At 40.6% G+C, this 25,689-nt stretch overlaps 1 protein-coding gene across 1 annotated transcript in view; it reads right to left on the reverse strand.

The window, feature by feature from the left end:
• Nucleotides 1-25,689, reverse strand: part of PLXNA4 (plexin A4) — a 715,975-nt gene that overhangs the window by 589,994 nt on the left and 100,292 nt on the right. Inside the window, exon 3 of the mRNA XM_075857507.1 lies at nt 16,402-16,584. Within this exon, the coding sequence (XP_075713622.1) occupies nt 16,402-16,584 (183 nt within the window). The remainder of the gene's footprint in view (nt 1-16,401; nt 16,585-25,689) is intronic.

A 25,689-nucleotide genomic window follows, 5' to 3' on the forward strand; every position in this document is an offset into this window, starting at 1 on the left:
TGGGGATTACAGTAACGACCGCTCGTCCCCATACTAGCTCCTTGTGAAATGAGCAAAAGAGCACCGATCAACGAGCTGTCTCATTGATCGGCGCTCGTTTACACTGCTACGTTGGGCCGTGTAATATCACCGTAAGACTACTGGGCATGCTTAAATTTACGGACTTGCCATGTATGGAAATCATAAACTCCTGTTATTAGAAAGCCAAAATTCAACTATAATTTTAATTAAACATGGGTAAGCCCAACAAACAAGAAGATGCTGCACACTTCTTCATTCATCGTGCACTCTTGGTGATCTCAAGTGGCTTTGACAAACCAATAATGGTTAGGTAGATGACTGGTCATATAATTATACATGAACTGTTCTAGATTGGGACCTCAACATCATAAGAAGAAACTCTGATGGTACAATATGGTCATAGGGATTAAAAAAACGTAACTTTCAAAATAATATCTGACAGAGTTCACAGCGTAAAAAAATATGTGGCGTGAGCATGGTGGCTCACATGAATGCCTGCTCAAAATCTATGCAAGATATTCCCAATGTAATGTGTTTGGAACACGAACAAACACTGCAAAGCAAAAGTCAACCTGAGGAAAGGGAATACTGGCCACATCTACAATCCCTGGAGTATGTAATGCGCTTTTAGAAAACTAAAACGGGACCAACATTTTATTTTATTCCTCAAAATAAAGATTTCAGGAATTATGGACTAATGTGGGCAAACAAATATAAATACTCAATAACGATTGATTTTAAACAACTTGAAAATATACAATTTAAATCTAGAACTTTAAAAATCATAAAGTCACAAACAACAGTCATTTATAAAACCACTAAAATGTCATTGTGAATTAGACTTGTGTTTTACCATCTGCCTACTGGCAGCATGTGATCCGGTCACCACTGCCACTAATAAGTTTAAGTGCAATTCTACCATGGCACGCTCCTCAGCCCAACTGACATCTGATCTATTAGCCCTATCTAATAGGGTGATAGGTCTCTCTGTTCCCACACCCTGCAGAAGGTCTGCTGTTTCATACCATTCCCTCTAATCTGATTTGCACTGTATGGGGGTGCTGGGCCATTCGTTCTTTTCTTCTTTAAGAAAAGCAGTAAAGTTGTGATCAGGAGCTTGGCTCTGGCTTTACAAAGCAAGACTTTCTTCTAGATGGCTATGGTTGCTCCCAAGAGTTGATGTGTGAAAAACGAAAAACAATGGATTTCTATTGTAGCAATAGCGTAGTGCTAAAGGAACATCTGCCAACAGTCATTCAGTCAGAAAGAAACGCATTGTCTTCGTGCAATGTGATTGTACAATACTTTTAACCTTCTCTTCTTAGTGAGGGCAAATTCTTTACCTTACCCTGAAATGTTATTTCTTATCTCCTGCAGGAACACTGACAGATGTCAAGGTTATACTGCAGAGAAGAAATCAAAGTAATATTTAATACCACAATGAAGCCTTTAGTTGCCTTAATGGCTAGTAATTATGAGTGACAATAAATCCAGTACACTGAATCTTTCCAATCCTCCACTGTAAATGCTTTTTTGTGATGTTTTAACACTTGAATTATTTCTATGCTCCCATTTGTACATAAAAGCACTGAACTTTACGGACAAATATGCTGTACTGTATCATTGCGAGAGTAAAACTTAACATTGTCAGGTTTGAAGGAAATAAAAACACAAGACAAAGGTTTTACTATTAGGGACATTTATGACATATCCACAGGATATGCCATAAATGTCAGATAGATGCAGGTCCCACCTATGGGACCCATACCTATCTCTAGAGCCGGGCCCCCTAAAAAGTTACACAGGTTTCCGTAACTGCCATTCCCTACTATAGGAGTTACGGAAACAGCGTAGCTCAACGAGCTAAGCTTTTTCCATCTAACATGGTTGGAAATCACACGCTTCAGCGAGAACACGGAGCAGTAGAACAGGGTTTAGGGGCTGTGTTTGAGGTGGGACCCACATCTATCTGACATTTATGGCATTTCCTGTGGATATGTCATAAATGTCACTGATGGGAAAACCCCTTTAAAGAAGCTCTGTCACCAGGTTATAAGTGCCCTATCTCCTACATAATGAGATCGGCACTGTAATGTAGGTGACAGCAGTGCTTTTTATTTAAAAAAAACGATCTATTTTCACCATGTTATTAGCAATCTTAGCTTTATGCTAATGAGTTTCTTAATGGACAACTGGGCGTGTTTTACTATTGACCAAGTGGGCGTTGTACAGAGGAGTGTATGACGCTGACCAATCAGTGAGCAATCAGCCTCATACACTCCTCTCCATTCATTTACTCAGCGCATAGGGATACTGCTAGATCACAATGTGCTGTCTTATACTGACACATTAACGTTACTGAAGTGTTTAGACAGTGAATAGACATTCCTTCCAGCCAGGACTGGATGTCGATTCACAATCCCGACACTTCGGTAACGTTTGTGTGGTACTTACAGCAGAGCAAACCGTAATCTCGCTGTAACTTGTCATTTACAGCGAGATCTCGCGAGATTACACTTGCTCTGCTGTAAGTACCACAGAAACGTTAACGAAATGAAGGGATTGTGAATAGACATCCCGTCCTGGCAAGAAGGAATGTCTAGTCACTGTCTAAACACTTCAGTAACGTTAATATATCAGTATAAGACAGCACATACTGATCTAGCAGGATCCCTATGCGCTGAGTAAATGAATGGAGAGGAGTGTATGAGGCTGATTGCTCACTGATTGGTCAGCGTCATACACTCCTCTGTACAACGCCCACTTGGTCAATAGTAAAACACGCCTAAAATCGCAATAACGTGGTGAAAATAGATCGTTTTTTTAAAAATAAAAAGCACTGCTGTTACCTGCATTATAGCGCCGATCTCTTTATGTAGGAGATAGGGCACTTATAATGTGGTGACAGAGTCTCTTTAAATCTCAGGCTGAATACATAAAGAGGTTTTCTGCAGATTATGTTTTATAGCATAACATTATAGATACAACATAACCATGATCAGTGGGGGTAATCAATGTGCAGTCACTCTCCGGAGAACTGAATGGGATACACAGAAATGGTCGAGCTCATGACAATTTACATTTCTAAAATATTTAAAGGAAGAGAGCATGCTCTTTAAAGAAATGAGAGATTTGACTTCTTTATATACCAATGAGTGTCCCATATACTGTACTCTGCATGTAGTAACAGTAGACAATAGAGAAAAGGCAGATTTAACGGCTGTGAGTCCGTGTCAACACCTTCTCGTGTCAGCTGATAAATATTTCCACAGCTTCACACATTCACAAAAGTTGTCATTAGAAGAATCTGATAGATAGTACATGTGTCTACAGCTTGGCTTTTACCTCCATGCACTGCTACACTATATAAATCTGACCTGGAGCTCATTTCCAAGCACCGATTAAACATTTTCTAACCTGAAACTTTTAAGAGGCTTTAACATTTATAAAGGAAATAAGTACACCGACCCCCTGATTTCAAAACAGTAGTGTTATATTCTGATGTAATGCCCTTCCAAGGTGCCAATCCTGACCCTTAATAGCCGTCTAAATCCATGTAATATTGGGGCTTACATTATTACCTATAAAGTTAACTTACTCTGATCCTACATTATTCCCTTGAATACATTGATTTCTCTCTGACACTTGTCTTCAAATTCCTGCTGGTTTCTCTCCGAACGTATCTTTTGAAAGGCAATGAGAAATTTGTCATTTATGAAATTTCTTAATACAGCAATATACATTACAGTGGATATAAGATGGAGCTCCACCTTAACAATGAATACATAAGTTATATAACACTACAGTAATATACACAACATACTTAGCAACCTATATAGCGTCCTGACAAATAAGCAATACTATGAGGATATTGGAGCCATTTTTTAATCAGCATATTATTCTATATTTGGTGATTTTGTGTTAATGTCGTTTTTCTAATTACTGTGCAAAACGTTATCTTGTTTTTGCTGCTGGTGGTAGCACGGAGAGGCAATTTTTTATTTATCAATATCCTGTACATATAAAAAAGTCATTCTTACCAATGCATAGGAAGCATATAGCTCATTAGAAAAACAGTAAAACTGATAAAGAATAAAATAAATGCAAGGATGATGCAGATGAGAAAGTCAATAGTAAGCCAAGGATAAACAGATCAACGGATAAGAAGACACAGCAAGCTCTGGGACACAGGCGTTTTATCTCTGTCTTTGTGCTATTCCAACTCGCTGATAAGTATGAAGTTTAATCAAATATGCTAATGATAGTCTATTGGGAGGATATAGACTCTGTTTAACTGTTATGTCTGAGGTAGAAAAAGATGTTGTGTTTTCAAAGCTCATTTTCCACTTTGTATCATTTCTAAATTAGAATAAATAGAAATTGTGGCATTCTCTCCTAAAGAAAAGTCCCACCTGAAATTGTTCTTTAACTAAACTTTCCCAGGAGTATGTGGAGATCACGCAGAAGAGTGCCCCAGCAGCTAAAGGGTTATCCCTCCTCCTTCCCCGTCCTAGGTGGCTATGGAACGCATAGCTAGAAACTTGTTAAGGGACCTCTGTAACACCACAGGGAATACACATAGTGAACATCATCTCCACACTGTGATTCCCCGCTATAAAAACCCATGAACATTACTAAGGTCTTCTGGTTAGAGCAAGAAAGCTAAATTGGATCGCCATAGAAGTTGGATAGGCGGAAAAACATTGAACTGACTGCCCAACAAGACAGACATTGTTACCATGGATCTGACTCTTGAATGTTACTTTGGCCTGTTTACTCTTGGAAGGATGAAGTGGATAGTATTGACAGTTTGTGTGTACAGATGTAGTCAAGTTTATCTCAACTCTGATAACTTGCTGCAACGTGATATCACGCAACAAAAGCCATTAAATAGCCATTGAAAAGTTACGTTTAAGTTTCCTGACACTGGAATGAATGCGATAAAAGTCAAGATAAATGTGTCTACATCTGTATACTAAGAATCTATTTAATACAGTGGTAATAGTTATTGAATGAGGTGAGAATTGTAGTGTATGAGATTATACTTTCTGTTATCATATTTCTATTATTTGATCTTTGTTCTGCTCAATGGGATATTACCGATCGTTCAGTACAATGAACTTGATGGTGGTCAGTGAAACTTTATGGATCTTCTTGGAGATCTCTAGCCTCAGGCAAAACTCACAATTTATATTTTAGTTGTAGAAACCTGGAAAAAAAAACTTGGCCTTCATCAAAGCTTTTTAATAAGATATAAGCAGATGTTTTTCAGCCAAGTCATGAGGCTTCTCACACATTTTTACGATCAACCAACAGAAGCTGCAGTCCAGATGACAAGGTAATTCAGGTATTTCCAGAGACAGTATCTGTTCATTCGTTTTTAAATTCTACAAAAAAAAACTGCAGTCCAGATGACATGTACTCCCATAAACAGCAACTGCAGATTCTCCGAACTCACAAGCGGATACGGTAGATTCATCTGCTTATTGGTCATATAAAATGTTTAAATTATTTAACCCCTACCTTTGAAGCATATATCCAGTCCCAAATAATTTTTAGGGTAATGGCAATTCTCCCTGCAATATAGTCCATTAGAAGTCTTTCGGAAAAATTTAGCACTAGACACTTCCATGTATGGCTGCAGTTTGTAGAAGGAACAAGGTTGAAAGGGGAGGTCGATCTCCTAGGCACCTGTACCCACTTTGTGGCTTATACTGCTCAGCTCCTAGCAGAGAATGAGGCTTTCGGTTGGTGTTGAAGACTAAAGGCACGTTCAGACATGGCGGATTTGCTGTGGAATTCTGCGTACATGCCGTAGTGAAAATCCACAGCAGACTTTTCTTTCTTTGGTTTCTTTAGCTTTTTAGTTTACTTAGTGCAGACGTTGCGGAAAACAACAGCGTGGAAAATAGCTCAGTCTGTGGTGAAGAAAAAGCGGCTTTTCACTGCAGATTTCAGCCTTTACAATCCAAAGGCTGAAACCTGTGGCAAGGACACTGCAAAAACTGCCATGTCTGGTTGAACCCTCATATATGCAAATGGCAGGGACCACTGGAGCATCGATGCTGGAGCGGCAGGAGATTAACAAGGAAGGTTTTGTTTCTGCAGCTACTTTAATTTTTTAAACTCACAGACAATACATAATGATCATTGAGGGGTACATAACCAGCATCACCATAGCCCATTAATAACTTTCCAGACTGCAGTTCGATTGCATCTGATTGAAACCAACCTGCACCTATCTAGGAGATATATATATATATATATATATATATATATATATATATATATATATATATATATATATATATATATATATATATATTTATATGTATGTATATACATACAGTGAAGGAAATAAGTATTTGATCCCTTGCTGATTTTGTAAGTTTGCCCACTGTCAAAGACATGAACAGTCTAGAATTTTTAGGCTAGGTTAATTTTACCAGTGAGAGATAGATTATATTTAAAAAAAAACAGAAAATCACATAGTCAAAATTATATATATTTATTTGCATTGTGCACAGAGAAATAAGTATTTGATCCCCTGCCAACCACTAAGAGTTCAGCCTCCTCCAGACCAGTTACACGCTCCAAATCAACTTGGTGCCTGCATTATAGACAGCTGACTTAAATGGTCACCCGTATAAAAGACTCCTGTCCACAGACTCAATTAATCAGTCTGACTCTAACCTCTACAACATGGGCAAGACCAAAGAGCTTTCTAAGGATGTCAGGGACAAGATCATAGACCTGCACAAGGCTGGAATGGGCTACAAAACCATAAGTAAGACGCTGGGTGAGAAGGAGACAACTGTTGGTGCAATAGTAAGAAAATGGAAGACATACAAAATGACGGTCAATCGATATCGATCTGGGGCTCCATGCAAAATCTCACCTCGTGGGGTATCCTTGATCCTGAGGAAGGTGAGAGCTCAGCCGAAAACTACACGGGGGGGAACTTGTTAATGATCTCAAGGCAGCTGGGACCACAGTCACCAAGAAAACCATTGGTAACACATTACGTCGTAATGGATTAAAATCCTGCAGTGCCCGCAAGGTCCCCCTGCTCAAGAAGGCAGATGTACAGGCCCGTCTGAAGTTTGCAAATGAACATCTGGATGATTCTGAGAGTGATTGGGAGAAGGTGCTGTGGTCAGATGAGACTAAAATTGAGCTCTTTAGCATTAACTCAACTCGCCGTGTTTGGAGGAAGAGAAATGCTGCCTATGACCCAAAGAACACCGTCCCCACTGTCAAGCATGGAGGTGGAAACATTATGTTTTGGGGGTGTTTCTCTGCTAAGGGCACAGGACTACTTCACCGCATCAATGGGAAAATTGATGGAGCCATGTACCGTCAAATCCTGAGTGACAACCTTCTTCCCTCCACCAGGACATTAAAAATGGCTCGTGGCTGGGTCTTCCAGCAGGACAATGACCCGAAACATACAGCCAAGGCAACAAAGGAGTGGCTCAAAAAGAAGCACATTAAGGTCATGGAGTGGCCTAGCCAGTCTCCAGACCTTAATCCCATCGAAAACTTATGGAGGGAGCTGAAGATCCAAGTTGCCAAGCGACAGCCTTGAAATCTTAATGATTTACAGATGATCTGCAAAAGAGGAGTGGGCCAAAATTCCATCTAACATGTGTGCAAACCTCATCATCAACTACAAAAAACGTCTGACTGCTGTGCTTGCCAACAAGGGTTTTGCCACCAAGTATTAAGTCTTGTTTGCCAAAGGGATCAAATACTTATTTCTCTGTGCACAATGCAAATAAATATATATAATTTTGACAATGTGATTTTCAGTTTTTTTTTTATATAATCTATCTCTCACTGGTAAAATTAACCTAGATTAAAAATTCTAGACTGTTCATGTCTTTGACAGTGGGCAAACTTACAAAATCAGCAAGGGATCAAATACTTATTTCCTTCACTGTATATATATATATATATATATATATATATATATATATATATATATATATATATATATATATATATATATATACATATATATATGGTTCAGGACTGGGCTATTTTGAGCCTTCAGGACCAGACACCGTCTAGCCATTTTTAGCGCACGTTAGTTAAGCGGCTATAACTTTTTTTATTTGTTGGGCTAGCGACGTGATTTTTTAGATGTTTTTTCATAGAAAATGTAGGTTTCTTTTTTTTATCATTTTTATACACATCCTACCATACATTTTGATAAATTATATGTCTATTTTAGGGTAATTGGGTCAGGGGAAAATTATTTGCGGGGGGGGGGGGGTTCTGTGGGTATTTTATGTGTAATTATTATTACTTTTTTTGCACTTTATTTAACTTTTTTTATTATTATTATGGTGTGCCCCAGTTACAGGGGAAATCAGCCCTCTTAGAGTGACTCTTATCACTAATAGGGCTGTGCTGGGTTAAGTTAGACTCAGTGGCAGCCTGCCAATAACGGCATCCCGGCTATCATTTGACTAGTCACATGATCACCGGGACCAGTAGAGACAGCGGCACTGCCTCTATTCTGCACACAGCACTCATTGAGCGCTATGTAGAAGCAATCTGAGAAGACAGAAGCAGCTTTCGGTTAATCAATCATTATCTTGGCGCATTGTGGGATCAAACAATGTCCAATGTGTATATTCTGCTGTCCTTTCAAGTTGATATTCACATTTATAGGATCATTGGTAACCTGCAAATGTACCATAATACATTTTAAAACATAATGACACAGTGAAATGCTGGCAAATATTCAACAACACGCTGGTTTGAATCTGCACATATACTGTTTCTAAGAGACTGCATTCAATTATATTAAGGAACAATTATAAAAACCTTCACACTGTGGGCAGCTGCGGAACTAGAAAACCCTGCCGTTTTTCATAAGCAGCCTTTATTAATGTGAGAATCTGATTGTACATTTTAATATGCTTACATTATATCTTGAAAAAACATAATGAAGTCACTGCCACTGTATCTGTGGTCTCTATCACAAGCTCACATATTGCATTCTATGCCTCTTTTATTTATGTATAGAAAGGTTTCTGTGAACGATAGCGAGAATACTATAGAACGTCCATGTCTTTATCCACCCCCAGCTTATTCTACAGGATTGACAGTGTGTAAAAAATGAGCTCATGAAAATGCTCTAATTTGTCAGAACAAGATTGTAGGTTGCAGCTAATTGCGGAGACACACCGTGATCCCTGCCTATTGAAGTGCACTGCTTGATTCCTGAATATATAGTCACTTAGAAATCCTACACCTTTCACAGCTCCCATGTGGCACCTTGTGGATGACAGCTCCATGAAAGTTGTTAGCAGGAGACTTCTAAGCCCTCTCCTAGCTTGCCTGCCTATAAAACTCCTAAGGGTTGTACTGATACTATTGCAGTGAAACACACTAGTACATTGTTAGAACTTCATTAGTTGTGTACTTTTGTACTTTTTGTGATTTGCAAAGTGGACATTTACATATACATAGGTCTCCATATTATTATATTATTACACACGTGTTTTCTGACCTACATCTAAATAATTAAAAAGTTGCACTAGGGCGATGATTGAAATCAAATGAGTGCACAATGTAGTTAGTGGAACACAAAAATACAAAATAAAGGCTGGGTGGCAACCATTATGGGTGCCATTACAGAACCCACATGGGTGGTCCACCATTTATTTTTTTTCAAACTCCTATTTATTTCATTTTAATGAAAGCTGTTCTAAAATTTAGAAATGTACACACTTTAAAAATTCGGAGCCTGAATTCAGATATTGGGATTTGGAGCCTGTGTGCTGCTTTACACATGCTCACCCTTGTAGCATACTGCACGGATGAGTTTACAGATAATAAAGCTCTATGTACACTGCTCATGTAGATCTATGTACCCAGCTCATCCATGTTGTAAGCTGTATGGGTGATCACGTGTGTAGAAATAAGTAAGCTCCCCAAAAAGCACCAATTTTTAAAGCAAGTAAATTGCAAAATTGTAGAATATTTGTCTAGACTATCGAATATCTTTAACAATTTGACAGCAGAGGACAAACCAAGGACTTATATTTTTAGGTAATATTTGATTTTAGGTGGAAATGCCCATTAAATACTGATGTTTTTATACAGTAGTTATAGGGTTACAATTTTGCATCATTTTATACTTAGCCAACATTGTCTTTTCTTTTTTTTTTGTATTGCTGAAATCAATGTTACATGTACCTTGTTAAATTGAGGCCCTTTTAAACTGGGCGATTATCGTGCAGACGAACGATCATAGAACGTCGTTGCCAATAATTGCCCTGTGTAAACAGGGCAGCGATCAGCAGATGAACGAGCAAACGCTCGATCATCTGCTGGTCATATAGTTTTAAAAAAGTAAAAGATTATCGCTGTCGGCAGCACATCTCCCTGTGTAAACAGGGAGACGCGCTGTCGACATGTTAATAATGGATGGGGACGAGAGATCGGAGTAACGACCGCTCGTCCCCATCCATAGCTCCGTGTGACAGGAGCAAACGAGCGCCGATCAATGATGTCTCGTTGATCGCGCTCGCTGCACCGGCCTATTGTCGACTGGTGTAAAAGAGCCTTTACAATGAAAGTGCTAGAAATGAAACAGAAACATGAATCAACACATTACCAAAAATCTAGTTATCACTTCTTCAAATAAAGTTCAAATGACCTGACTGCATAACCAGCTACACTTTATATGTTTGATGTAGCACCTTAGATATAGATGGTACATATAAAAAAGAAAAAAATAACTAGAATATTCAAAAATGTTTTAGCTAGAATTAGTATTAACTTACGAAGTGTAAAATTGGCAAGGGGTGGTCAGTGATTAGTAGAGGTATCATAAATATAATCCACACTTCAGGACTATTATTCAGGCACTCATGGTGACTAACTACTACTGACTAATTCTTTCAACCCCTGTTGTACATGAAGCCCACTTTTCGGCATAAATGACAAAAATATTAGTGTTTTTAAAAATGTAATTTCCCTGTTACAGCAAAACATAACACATTTTCAATTGGTATCATTTTAAAAAAAATGCTCCTTTGTCTAAATAATGCTATAATATACATGTTACGGCACCCCCTAGCGTTTTTTTAATTCCCTATCCGCCCACCTAATGTGTCCAGTGCAGGTGGTCACACATGCTCAGTAGCTCAGTCCCAGCACGCCGACCTTTTTATGGCGGTGGGACTGAGCAGTGATTCCCGCCATTGTGCAGGCCAGCCATTATAAATCTCCGACCTAGAAGCGGCTATTTCCCACCTGCACTGAATACATTAGGTGGATGCTCTGGGAAAGAATCAAAAGAACACCAGGAGGCGCCATAACAAGTATGTAACAACATTACCTAGATTCAGGAGCCTTTTGTGAAAAAGATTCCAATTAGAACATTGTCATGTTTTGTGCAATCTAACAAAGTAATTTAATATTTTATTGTGGGACAATAACCCCTTTAATAAAAAGGGAACAATTAATATTTATAGCTAAGATCGCCATCTATGTGCTATGTTTTTGACATAGACTGGTTGATACATGAGCCCTGACATATGCTGAACAGTATTTGTGGTGGCTGTTATTTTTATGGTAAAAGTTGTTCCCGAACACCTGAAAGCATACATTGCTGCCTTCAGTAGTTTGCACTTTGTCCTTTGCCTAATCAATGCCCTTTGTTAGAATTCAATGAACTCCGGATTGAAAAACAATATATAATAGTGTGGACTCCAGCCAAGGCTTTGAACATTGCAGCAGTTTTCATATGTAAGTACAAGGGGCTATCAACTATGTGTAAGATTTCAAGCACATTGCAATGCTGAGCATAGGGACTCAACCTTTTATTTTATGCTATTTTTGACTCTCTTTTTTTGTGGTTGTTAAAGAACGTGGACTTCTATAACCCCATTTGCAAGCAACCTGCCTGTTTAAAAAAAACCATAATTTATGCTTTATACATGTATTCTAGCATAATTTGCGTCCTATTCTTTCATCATATTTAGTTTCATGCTGGCAGGTTAACTGTCTCTTATCCAGCTAGATGGACAAGAACTGTAACTCATAAACATAAAACCAAGTCGAATGAAAAGAGATGGAAAAGATCACGGGTAATTCAGATTTTGTACAGATGGATACTCATTGACAAGTTGCCCTACTCAACACAGGTTGCCCTACTCAACTGGTCAGACCACAGTCCGAATCTAGAACGGGGATGCCAACTGTCCGAACCCTGCAGACCATCCACCATAGAAGCTTTAGAGGAGGGCAATGTATTCTCCAATTCTAATGTAAGGGCAGGTCTGGTGGCGGAAATATCGCTGTGGCACAGCACACAAGGTCCTGAGGCTAGCCAGCCTACCTTTAAGCATACTCCAAATATACTTACCGCTCCCGGGTCTTCCTCACTTTCAAGTGTAACTGCACACAACATCCGACACTAGCTAGCATCAACACCTTGTATGTGCCACTGTGCACAATGTCCGACACTAGCCAGCATAAACACCCTGTATGCGTCACTGCACACAACATCCAACGCTAGCCAGCATTAACACCTAGTATGCGCCACTGCACACAACGTCCGACAGTAGCCAGCATCAACACCTAGTATGCGCCACTGCACACAATGTCCGACACTAGCCAGCATCAACACCTAGGATGCGCCACTGCACACAACGTCTGACACTAGCCAGCATCAACACCCTGTATGAGCCACTGCACAAAATGTCCTTCACAAGCCAGCATCAACTCCTTGTGTGCGCCACCGCACCCAATGTTTTGTCGGGTGCAGTGATGTATATAAGGTGTTGATGCTGGCTTGTGTTGGATGTTGTGTGCGGTGGACCTGGAAGTGAAAAAGACCCTAGAGTGGTAAGTATATATTTTAATTTTATTTATTTTTGTCTGGGCTGCAGTTTGAATAAGTTTAGGGGTTTGGTCTGGGGTTTGAGTTAATTTTAGGGATCTGATTTAGGGTCTGAATGAGTTTAGAGGTCTTGGGTTTTAATTAATTTATGGTTCTGGTCTGACTTTCCTACAGAAAAAATAATAATCTTGATGTAAATAGTTCTACAACGTTTGCAAAATGTTAACAAGACAACATATTTACTGTTGCAGTTCAGCTCAGAACTTCAGCTGACAGTAGACCCAGGGAAGTTTAGTAAAAAGAGTAAAGTACCCCTGTTATTCTGTATAAATATAAGTCTAGAGTATTAAGAGTATAGTATAATGTGGAGAAGGACCAATAACAAATAATATCAAAACCAAAGCCCATGTTTTCTTGAACTGGTTTACATATCACATCTTCCCATTACAGGCATGAAAGGCTCCCCCACTCTCTAGCAAGATTCAAAGTGCAAGATGACCCTCCAGATGGTTTGTTCTTGTTTTTTTTCGTTGTTGCTTTTTTTAATGCTGCAGTACCCGGTGGAGAGGGGGGGTCTTGCTTTGGTTTAATTGCCCATTGGGAACCCGATGCTCCCAGTCCTTCATAAGCTACATAGAATGCCTTTGGTATTTAGGCCTAGGCAATATCTAAACCAAGAATAAAGAGATGCATGCACCTGACTGGTTATAAATTGGACATTATGGATTTGTAACATTAAGTCATAACTGCTTCCCATCCAAACACCCTTGTGGTTTCTGCTGAGATATGATTCACTTTTACAAAGTCAATTAACCTTTATAGTGTGATTCTGAACAGCCTACTTGTAACATTCCCTACGCGTCAACATCTCTTATCACATATGACAAGTGGTCTATTATCCTGAAATCGTCTTTCTACCTTCAAATGCTAATGGATTTCCTTTGAAGCACCAAAACTTTTATAACGTACGTTTTTCATAATTGGTTCAATATGAGACATTTCCTAACACTATGCATAGTACTGAAGACCAGTATGGTAAGCTTTTTGCTACTTTTATTAAGTCTTTATCACCAAATTTCTTGATTTTTCTTTCATGCTGCTGGAAAAAACTGATTTTACATTAACATTTGCATAAAAACAATACCATGGCCCCCTCATCTGCTAGATGCCATTGATAGTACTACTATATACTATATTACTGATGAGGCAGAGAGGCCTTTGCTCTCCGTTAAGCATCAGGGCCAATATGTGACTGCAATATCTCCATCATATGCATCACAGCAGATACCTTTTGTATGGCCTGAAATATTTTATTATTTTATATAATGCAGATGACTATAGCGCTACAATACATACCAATTACCTTGAAACCAAATGAAACTATCATACAGTGAAATTCCTTTAATACTGAATGGATAGGGCCTGATGGATTCTTATATATTCAGTATTATTGGACAGTCTTAGAAAAGTATATAAAACTCAACTGTCAAGTTGGAGAACCTTTAGGACAGAATCTCTAAATAATATATTAAAGGGGTTTTCTGATGGCACCAATAATAAAAAAAGAAAAATACCCAAACACATAGAACTTGTTCTCCAATGTAATTCTATGATTTCCTCATTAAAAAATAAATTATTATTTCCGTACCATACCATCCATATTGCTCCACAAACGCTGTCAGACTCCTGGGTTGTAGGCGGGACTGCATGCTGTTCTTTCGGTCTTTTCCTACATGTCCCATCATGCGCTTTGCTGGCCTCTCTGCACACTAATCTGTGCCCACCACATCCCTCTGCTTGTCCTCCTGAATAGTTCTGCCCCAAGTCTGCCTACACCTCTTATCACAGGCTCCCCCATCACTTCTCCTAATAAATCTTCCACGCTACTTTCAGTGTTTTGCTGCAGCTTATGAGTTAAAGAGCATATACAGAATGTGCTGGAGACTAAACTATAAGTGACGTCCACAATTACAGTCTTCACAGGCGCAATGCTAAATTCCTAAATTGGGCTGGGTTAGTAAACGATTGGTAGCAGCGTCAGCCCCTTTTGATCACATGTTCGATGATGCACCGACACTGAGGGAAGTAGGCCGCAGGCAAAGGTCACGTGTAGCCGTGTCGGCGCGTCATCAGGAAGCGGTAAACTACAGACTGAAGCGATCACGTGACCAGTGTATTGACTGCCATTTCAGAGCAAAAATAACAAACCAAGTAAATTCAGAATAGTTTTTATGTGTAATTATGCACTTGGTAACCCAATGTTTATGTTCTCCGGATAACACGCAATATGCTACTGGAACGTTTGGTTGTCTCAGCTCAGTCTCCTACTTCTGGTCTTTTGAAATTTCATATTATATTGCAGTACCGTTCTGGAAATAAGAACCAGATTATCAGACCTTCTGGGTTATCAGATTATAGAAATTTAACTGTATTATTGTTCCTCCTTGTAGGACACAACAAAATGAAGAAAACCAACCAATTTTTTTAATTCTTTATTTTAGAAAGGCACGCAAGCCCGTATATAGTCAAATGTGTGATTTAGCAGTTCAGGACAGACGGATTGATTAACCCCCAAACCTAAACCTAATTTCCCAGGAAGTGATTTAAATAATTAAAACATATATCTAGTTAGTTGCCATAGACAGCAAAACAATTTCCTTTATAACAGAATTCATAAAAGCCTCGTATTCTTTGCAGAATAAACGTGGGAGGAATAACAGTACAGAAACACATTACATATACTGCTCCTCGTCACATTAGACTTTAAATTGGCACAAAAACGCTTCACTGATGTATTTTTCCCTTTAGTGTGAAATTAAGTGACAACAGTTGAAAGAAAAAACATTGTATATACAGGAGAGAAGCAGCAGAGAAAATTCTTTTTTTTCCTCTTATTTGTGAGGCAGAAGAAATACCCATTATGACAGGGAGTAGCTCATTAGACAGCAGGTCTCGGTTTATTACAGTTACGGTTATGACGATTTGTACCAAAAGTAGGTCACAAATAAATCAGAGACATCCAGCGTTGTGGCGTACAAGAAACCATTTGCACAGACATTTACATGCTATCATTTGGGCAAAGCAAGCAATTTCTTGTTCAAATGCTCTTCTTGTGAAATCACATGCTGTTTTTATAAAATATGCATAAACTGTCCTCCTCATCCTTGTGACTACTATACTCTAATGCTGGATTAACAAGTAGATATGTGATGCTTTACTGCAGTCATGTGTCTCTTATACATGACTCAGCAAATGAAAACTCAGATGCGACCCCAATTATTAATAGTCACATGGCTGTAGTATGTCATTGCCATAGCCCTGAGTCATATATTATATACAATATTACTGGCTATTATTGAATTATCTATTACATCTGTAACTTGCAACTGTGCTATGGGATATCTAACTAGATGTGTACACATTGTTCCGTATGATTTCTTGTCATTTTTAATTTACTGGCAAATATTATTTAATATCATACACTATAACTGATTAAAAGCATATAACAATCCTACCTTTTTGAGTTTTCCACTTTTGGTCCCCACAAATGCAAGTGAATGGTTTTTATATACATAGGCTATAACGGAAGTCATCCTGTCCCGATCCTCTGTAAAGACAGGGTACCCTCGAACCATTTCAGATACTCCCAGTGGGGCATTCATGTCCAAACCACAGAAATCATCAGCAATTGTTATGAGCTGTACAAAACAGAGAAAAGAAATACAAAGTTATTATTGCATTACAAATTAATTAAATGTAAAAGGAAATTAGCAATAGTATTTAACATGTCTAACTAAACCGCATTGATATTTTGTAATTTTCTGCGTAACGCCTCTTTTCCACTGTGGTGGCACTGCAGATAAATTGAACACTTGCTGATTGCTGGTGGTCTGAATAGTGGCACACTTCTTGATCTGCTTATTGTGGAGGGACCCCTCTGACCACAACCACTTTAATTAATTGATTCATTTATATAGCACAATAATCTACAGTGGTTTTATATATCTAGTACAAAACAGGCATAAAAGCATAAAAAAAATACAACTTTAATTTCAAAAACAGTTTCTAACAGACCAGTAACAAAATACTGCTCATATAAGTTTACATTCAAAACGATTAGACTAGACAATAAGCCCTGTTATTGAAAGGACAAAATTCAATATTCGGTACAGCTAATATAAAGTTTGGGTATTTGCTAGTCTATAAGTGCAGCAGCAAAATATAAAACATGTACACTGATACACCTGAAGGAAATTTGTCACAACAACAGCATACTTACAGTATCAACATTTAAATCCCCCAAATCGGGACCCAAATTGTTGGAAATGTCCACTTTTCGTGCAAATTTGCATGAACCCCAGTCATTTTGTGGTCTGCTTTGCAGGCTTGTCCTGCCAAAATTGGGACTATTGGCAAACATGTGACAGGCCCCCTTAAGTTAGAGCATATAGCCAATTTCACATAAGCAAAATAAAGGTGCACTCTTGTGCCTGTATTATGGCCGCCAACCATGGCCCGACCATGGGTTTAATGACCCGAACTGGCTTCATCCTAGATACTAGATCTTTGGGCGAGGAGTTGCAGCCAAAACATCTGTAAAATCGGCTTATGTAAGATGCTATAAGTAGGGATGAGCAAATTGATTCTACACAAATTGAATTCGGTCTGAATTTCCCCAAAATTTTATATATGGCAAAATCCGAAACTTTGGGGTACGCGTGCGTGAATCGCAGGCGTTGTTTCCGTTATTTATATTGTTGAAACAGTAGATAAGGGAGATGTACTGTATGGCACTTACTAATATACTGAGTTTAGAAGGTCTGCTTCACTTTATTTCATATTGAAGCACCGCAGCCCTGATTATCCTAGTTTCCTCCTTGGACAACCCCTCCGCTCCTGCCCAAAAAATGGCTGCCGATGGAGAGGCCCGTGACACGACACTGTCCATCATTGTCTCCTTCTGTAATACACTGCATCTACACAAGCGCAGATGAAAGTATTATATAAAGCTTTCATCTGCACTTGAACACCAGCAAACTAGCACAGGCGCAGTGCATTACGTTAGAAAACGCTGATGGACGCTGATTTGACCGAATCTGTCCCAAAATGAGTTTCAGGAAATTCGCTCATCTCTAGCTCCAAGTAATACTTATCACTGGTGATAATGAACCCATTGGTGACTCCACCAAACAAGCAAGGCATCTGTGCCTGTAGAATATGATCGGTACAAATTTGTTGCATCTATATAAGAAATACATTTTCAGCATAATGCAATGAATAAGCTCTATATATATAAACCCAGACAATCCCTTTAAAGTATGCCAACCAGTCTTTACAAACCTATAAAGAGCCCCTGTCAGTATCCTGATTTGTCTGTGTTATTAAATACGTGCATTTCCCATAAAATATCAATTCTGGAGCATATTTTCTTAGAACATTGAGTTGTACCATTCCTCTGTTATTCCTCACGGAAATGTAGGAATAATTTGACAACTAGGCATTACCATTCCACCTGTCAATGGAGTGTGTCCCTAAATACCAGACACTGTCCAATCAGTGCTAACAGCAACAGATGGTGCAGGGACACACCCTATTGACCAAAGGAATGGTGACGCCCTGTCAATGCATTCATACATTTACAAGAGGAATAACAGAGGCATAATGCACATTTCTAAAATAAAAGATACTCCAGTATTTTTATATCATAGGGATTACAAGTATTTACTAAAACAGACATGTCAGCAGAGCTGGCAGCCCTACATTACTGAACTTGTGTAAACCATGATGAGACTGAAAAACTAAGCATGAACAAAATATTTTTAGGCAATGGCATGTGTTCCCTCTAAATCTACAAACCACTCCCAAGCATATAGAATAGATTACTTCTTTTACAGTCTGGATTTGTGCAGAGAAGGCGTTAGAATTGAAGTATGTTTTGTCTTTCGGGATTCTGCTGTCATTTGATTTCAAGAAATAAATAAATCAAAAGGCAGTGGGAAGCTTGTGGCATGGCAATCTTCGAGGGCAGAATACTAACAACAATGTTTTGGGATGTACAACCTGCTATATTAATGTTGTTCCGTGAGAAAGCCGGGTTGATATGTAGCTTACTCTATCTAAAGAACCTTTGAAACTTGTGTTTCATACGGTTTGCAGAGGTAACCCATCTATCAGATGTTCAGAAGAAACTAAAAGGCAGAGATTAGACTGAACATAGAAGGTTAGACAACTCAAATAGGTATCTAAAACCCTAGCACACTAACATTTTCATTGGGTGAATGTCCTCATAGCAAATGTTACATTTCCAAGGAAAACACAGTGTTTAAAGCCTCATTCATACGATCGGGTCCGAGTGTCGGCCGATAAAAACGTCCATTTTGGGACGTTTTTCCCGGCCGGTTTGCATCTGTTTTGCTTCCGTTCCGGGCCGTGTTGCCGTTTTTAAAGGCCGATTTTGACCCGTTTTGCATCCGTTTTTTTCCCTGTCAATTTTAAAATCGGATGATTTGAATTTAAATTTGTTGCCACACAGCCCTCTGTAGATAATGCCACAGCCCCCCTGGTAGGTAATGCCACCCAGCCCCCTGGTAGGTAATGCCACCCAGCCCCCTGTAGGTAATGCCACCCAGCAACCTGCAGGTAATGCCACCCAGCCCCCTGCAGGTAATGCCACCCAGCCCTCTGCAGGTAATGCCACCCAGCCCCCAGCAGGTAATGCCACCAAGCCCCCTGTATGTAATGCCACCCAGCCCTCTGCAGGTAATGCCACCCAGCTCTCTGCAGGTAATGCCACCCAGCCCCTGCAGGTAATGCCACCCAGCCGCCTGTATGTAATGCCACCCAGACCTCTGCAGGTAATGCCACCCAGCCCTCTGCAGGTAATGCCACCCAGCCCCCGGCAGGTAATGCCACCCAGCCCCCTGTATGTAATGCCACCCAGCCCCCTGTATGTAATGCCACCCAGCTCCCTGTATGTAATGCCACCAAGTCCCCTGTAGGTAATGCCACACAGCCCCCTGTAGGTTGCACCCATCCCCCCCCCCCCCTTCCAGGAGAAGTCACTGACTTCAATGTCCATCTATGGACAGTGTAGTCACTGACTTCTCCTGGAGAGGAATTCCCGGCCACAGGTCGGGAATTCCGCTTCAGAAGTGAGTGACGTCACTGTGTCCATATATGGACAGTTTGGTCACTCACTTCTTCTGTAGCGGAATTCCCGGCCACAAGGTCGGTGATTCCGCTTCAGAAATGAGTGTCGTCACTGTGTCCATATATGGACAGTGTAGTCACTCACTTCTCCTGTAGCGGAATCCCCGTCCAAGGTGTCAGGGATTCCACTTCAGAACTGAGTAACGTCGCTGTGTCCATATATGGACAGTGTAGTCACTCACTTCTCCTGTAGTGGTATCCCCGTCCAAGGTGTCAGGGATTCCACTTCAGAAGTGAGTGACGTCGCTGTGTCCATATATGGACAGTGTAGTCACTCACTTCTCCTGTAGCGGAATCCCCGTCCAAGGTGTCGGGGATTCCACTTCAGAAGTGAGTGACGTCGCTGTGTCCATATATGGACAGTGTAGTCACTCACTTCTCCTGTAGCGGAATCCCCAATCCCCGGCCGGGGATTGGGGATTACGACTCCTACAGGGAGCAAAAAAAGACCCTCCTCCTCCTCACATGCACTCTTCACTGTGAGGAGGAGGAGAGAGAGCGCGAGCGACGGAATACATGGCCATCACTCGGGACACATTCCGGTGATGGCGGTGTATTACCCGGCCTCATAGACTTCTATGGGTTCCGGCCGGCCGGGTAAACGTCCGAAAATAGGGCATGTCCCATTTTTTGCACCGTCAAAAAAATCGGTCGTGTGATTATCCCCATTAGGGGTCTATTGTTTCTAATGCAGACGTGTGACGGCCGATTTATGAACGGCCGTCACCCGGCCGGGAAACCCTGTCGTGTGAATAAGGGCTAACAGTTTTCCAGTGGCTTGGTGTAGTACCTGGTCACATACCCCTGAATCAAAAATGGGACTGGTTGATTTAGTGAAATTTTAGTGCTGTATACTCATTACTTAGACGTTCTTGAAAAAAGATTAGTACAACGACTGAATAAAGTTCTAAGTTGTAGGGGCAATGAACCTCTGGAGCAAATAATTGCCACCAGGGATTTACACACTAAGAATAGTACCGATACTGTATGAATAACAATTGTGTTCATCTCAGCTTTTGGACTTATCTACATTTTCTTAAACTTCTTTGCAAATAGATCTTGACATCTTTTTTATGACCTGTGTCCTTCATAGGCAGGTTGACAGACGAATAGATGTGAATTCCTCTGCCCCAGTATTTCCCTGATGTTTATCTCAAGTTGCTCAGTTTTGCAATGGTATGGGATGTGTCTGCAACTTATAATAAATACATTACAAGTAGTAACATATGCTGGTTCTTTTCCAAACGGAAGGCAGGGATGCAATCACATGGTTGCCTGTAAGCCCTTCATCTGATCTCAATGCTTTATATGTACAGTATGATCTGCCTGAGAATGGTGGAACATGGAATGTACAAATATGTTATGTTGTCTTGCTGCATTACTTAAATGGGGCTGTCCAGTTTAGTGGCTGTTTTTTATGCTGATGACCTATTCACAGGATAGGTCATCAGTATATGATTAGTGGGGGTCCGACACACGGACCCCGCACCAATCTGGGTGCGGAAAGCTATTCAGGGGTCAGTGCCGGAAGCAGAATGCTTGCTTCGACCACTATATAGCAACCGTGCTGGGTTACTGCAGCTCTGCTCCTATTCACTTGACTAGGAGCAGAGCTGCAGTGCTGCAGCACGGCGCTATACAGTTGTCGGAGCCAGGGCCAGCCTTAGGGGTGTGCGACCTGTGCCATTTCACATACAGAAGGTGGAAGGTGGCGCTGCAGTGGCTCCCTTCTCCTGCTTGTGTTTCAGAAGCGCCCGGGCCCGGGGACTCTGCAGCTGATTTCAGCCTGGGCGCTTCTTCTCTCAGTGGTGTTGCTACCGCTGTAGCAGCCAAAGCGACACCGCAGATACTATTGAACACTATAAGGGTCAGTTCACACAGAGTTTTTTGACACATTTTTTGATGCGGAAACCTAGTCGGAAAACGCGCCAAAAAACGGCCGAAATTGCCTCCTCAATGGGAGGCGGAGGCATTTTTTGGGGAAAAACCGTCTCACGTGAAAAAGAAGCAACATGCCCTGTCTTCTGGCGTTTACGTCTCTGACCTCCTATTGACATCAATGGGAGGCAGAGAAAGCGTATTTTGGGGCGTCTTATGTCCGTAGAGCTCAATGGCCGCGGGTGGAAAAACGCTGTGAAAATCGATGTGCAATGCAGAGCAAAATCTGCCTCAAAATTCCAAACGGAACCCAGCCTAACAGAGCAGGGAGGTATCTCCCTGCTCTGCTATCTACTAGGCCAGTGGTTTCCAAACAGGGTTCCGCGGCACTCCTCTGAACCACGGCTGTGCTTTCTCTCCTCCTCCTCACAGCGTGAAATGCATGTGAGGAGGAGATTTTTTTGCAGCCTCCGTAGATGGCACCCCCTCCCTTCCTGTACATAGCACCACTGCAGCTCTGTGAAGGAGGGGAATCCGCTCCTGGACGGCGCACATATATGGACAGTGACATCAGGGGCAACTCCTGAAGCGGAATCCCCGTCCACAGCGTTGCTGGCGCGGTGATTCGGCTCCAGGAGAAGCCCCCAACGTCACTGTCCATAAATGGGGCTGTGTCGCACTACCTACAAGGGGGCTGTGTGGCATTACCTACAAGGGGGCTGTGTGGCACTACCTACAAGGGGGCTGTGTGCCACTGCCTACAAGGGGGCTGTGTGGCACTACCTACAAGGGGGGCTGTGTGGCACTACATACAAGGGGGCTGTGTGACACTACCTACAAGGGAGCTGTGTGGCACTATCTACAAGGCGCTGTGTGGCACTGTCTACAAGAGGGAGGTGGGGGATTATGGCACTGTCTAGAGGGTGGCTGGATGGCACAATCTACAGGGGGCACTATCTACAAGGAGGGATGGTGTGTGGCAGCAAGGGGTGGGGGCATTATACTGTGTGGAGGCCACTAAGTGTACACTATACAGTGTGTGGCACTTAGGGGGCATAATACTGTGTGGGCACAATTAGAGGACAAAATACTGTGTCCTTGAAGGTGTTATAATATATTATATTATTAAATATTATTATATTGTATGGGGCACTAAAGGGGCATTATACTATGTGGGGTCACTTTATAGGGCATCATACTTTCTTATGGGGCATTTTTTTATGATGGGATGGGGCACCGATAAGATTATTTTGCACGGGGTGCCATCTATCCTAAGGCCGGCCCTGGTCGGAGCCATCTGTTTCCGGCACGGACCACTACATAGCTTCCGGCTCCCAGAGGCAGCCAGGCCAGTTAATCCCAGCAATCATATACTGATGATCTATCCTGTGAATAGGTTATCAATATAAAAAACAGCCCCCAAACTGGACAACCCCTTTAAAGGGAATCTGTCTCTAGATTTTACGGCACTAAACCACCTGCATTTCATTATACTGATGGGGAATAGTATCCTAAACATGCGCCTCTCAAAATTGTCGGTTTTAGCATTTTTGGCTTAAACTAAGTTATAAAACAATGTGCACTGTCTGTACATTACAAGAGAAGGATCTATAGAGGAGTCCAACGGCATCCTGCACATGCTCAGTGCTCAGATGAAGCCGAGGTCTGTACGCCTGAACTCATCCCAGGAATCTTCTCTGGTAATGTACAGACAGCACACAATGTATTAGAACTCCTTTTTAGACAAAATGCTAAAGCGGACAGTTTCCAGAGGGGAATGTATAGTATGATAAACCCCAACAGTATAACAACATGCTGGTGGTTTAGAGCCCTAACATCTAGCGACAGGTTTTGTGTTTTCTGTGGTTTATGCGCATAGTCCTCAATGAAAATACCTCTTTAAAACCTTATTTTAATGTTGCTGCTGTAGACAAAAAGGACAATATATATTATAGACTTTATTAAATGTGTTATGAGCATTCCAGCATTGAATATGTATATCAGATAAAATACTTTACATTGCTGTTTTATTGGGGGTTTGGCGGGGTTTAAATAAAACTCCACACATTTAAAGTTCTTTTGTGTAGTTCTGAAACTAACTTTTCTATCATTTCGGATGAAAGAATTAAAGGGCACTTTAATTAATTCCCCAACATTTAGTGGATGGAAACTTTGGTCCCATCTCATTTATCGCTGGCAGCCTATATTTGACTGTGTTTAACCTAATTAGAATATATAAATATATCCAAGGTTAATACAAGGATCTGGATAAATTATTTTTATACTTTTTATTCCTAGAGTGATGCAGCTAACAAGGGGACTTTCATTGTGACTATAAAAGGACAGCTTTTCATTTCAGCATTTACCAAGCTTTTCAAGACTATGGAAATCTTCACTAAGGCCAGTTCAGACGGATGTAATACAACCCCATTTTAGGGTCTATACTCAGCTACCTGCGCTATCTCGGTTCTACGGAACCGAACATAGATCAGCATAGACTGAAGTTTTTCTACTATAAAATATTTGTGGGCAATAATTTAAAGGGGCAGTTCGGAATAAGAATTATAGTATTTGTTTGGCATAAATAGTTGCTGTATTGTGCCCACTGAACTCACAGGGCAACATGGTCAAGTTTCAGATTCCTGACACTGCCCTTTACTATTACCACACTTGCTCCGACGCAAGATAGAGAGAAACATACATATGGATAACTGCAGTTCCCTACTGGTTTAGTTAAAGTGGCATCAACAATGACGTTGATGATATTTTAAGATTTATCAGCTTTTGTTTCCAGGCATTCATCTTGTTCCGCATTTATGAGGCTGACATACTGTAAGTATTAAAATCTTCTTACAGTAACTGTGATGATCTGAATCCTCATAAATCAACATAGAAAAAAATGTATGAGGATCCAGAGTACTTTGATTCTCCTCCTACACAGGCCTGAAGGTTTACAAATAATAACGTGCCGCCTTTTGTCATCTGGCGGAGTATATATAAGCAACATGTCTTCTATTAACCTCAAATAGGCACGCATTTCAAGTGTTTTTCTAAGAAACTCCAATTAGTTATCTACATTAGGTTACACAAGATTCTTAAAAGGGCAGCTCCTCATGCCATTGGTAACCACAAAGTGGTGCTCAGTTAGCACCATCACATTTAGGGCCATTACAAGAACGAGCAGCATAAATGAGTATGAGTGCACACCCTACCACATACTTCTAATGTACTCTAACCGTAATTACACATAACTGCATCAAATGTCATTGTATTCTATGGATGTTACCTGAGCTGCAGTTGGGATGCAAGGATGCGCCACATAACATCATCTCCTATTTTAGAGCTATTATCTGTACTCACGTAGCAGTATTAGATTGCTCATGGAGAAGTGGTGCTATTGATTTAACACTTTCCACTACAGCTTCATATACAATGGGCTTTTTCTTGGAAACCACAATACCACTCAAGCGTATTAAAATATGACGAGAGCCTTCATGAGTGTGGACTTGGCTTGAGTTTTCAGTGGAGTGGATAATGGGTTGGTGTTATGCTTCAGATTGGCTTTTGAAAATATGTGACATGGAGAAGAAAACATTATGTAACTCAAAATTAGTACAAGATAAGGAAAGTCAAGTTTTTATGAAGTTACTTAATGTTGTGATTCAAAGGGGTTGTCTCAGAATGATAAACCCTGTCCATATACCTTAATAGGGCAT

The sequence above is a fragment of the Rhinoderma darwinii genome, chromosome 3 (genome assembly GCF_050947455.1).
Source record: "Rhinoderma darwinii isolate aRhiDar2 chromosome 3, aRhiDar2.hap1, whole genome shotgun sequence".
Lineage (NCBI taxonomy): Eukaryota > Metazoa > Chordata > Amphibia > Anura > Rhinodermatidae > Rhinoderma > Rhinoderma darwinii.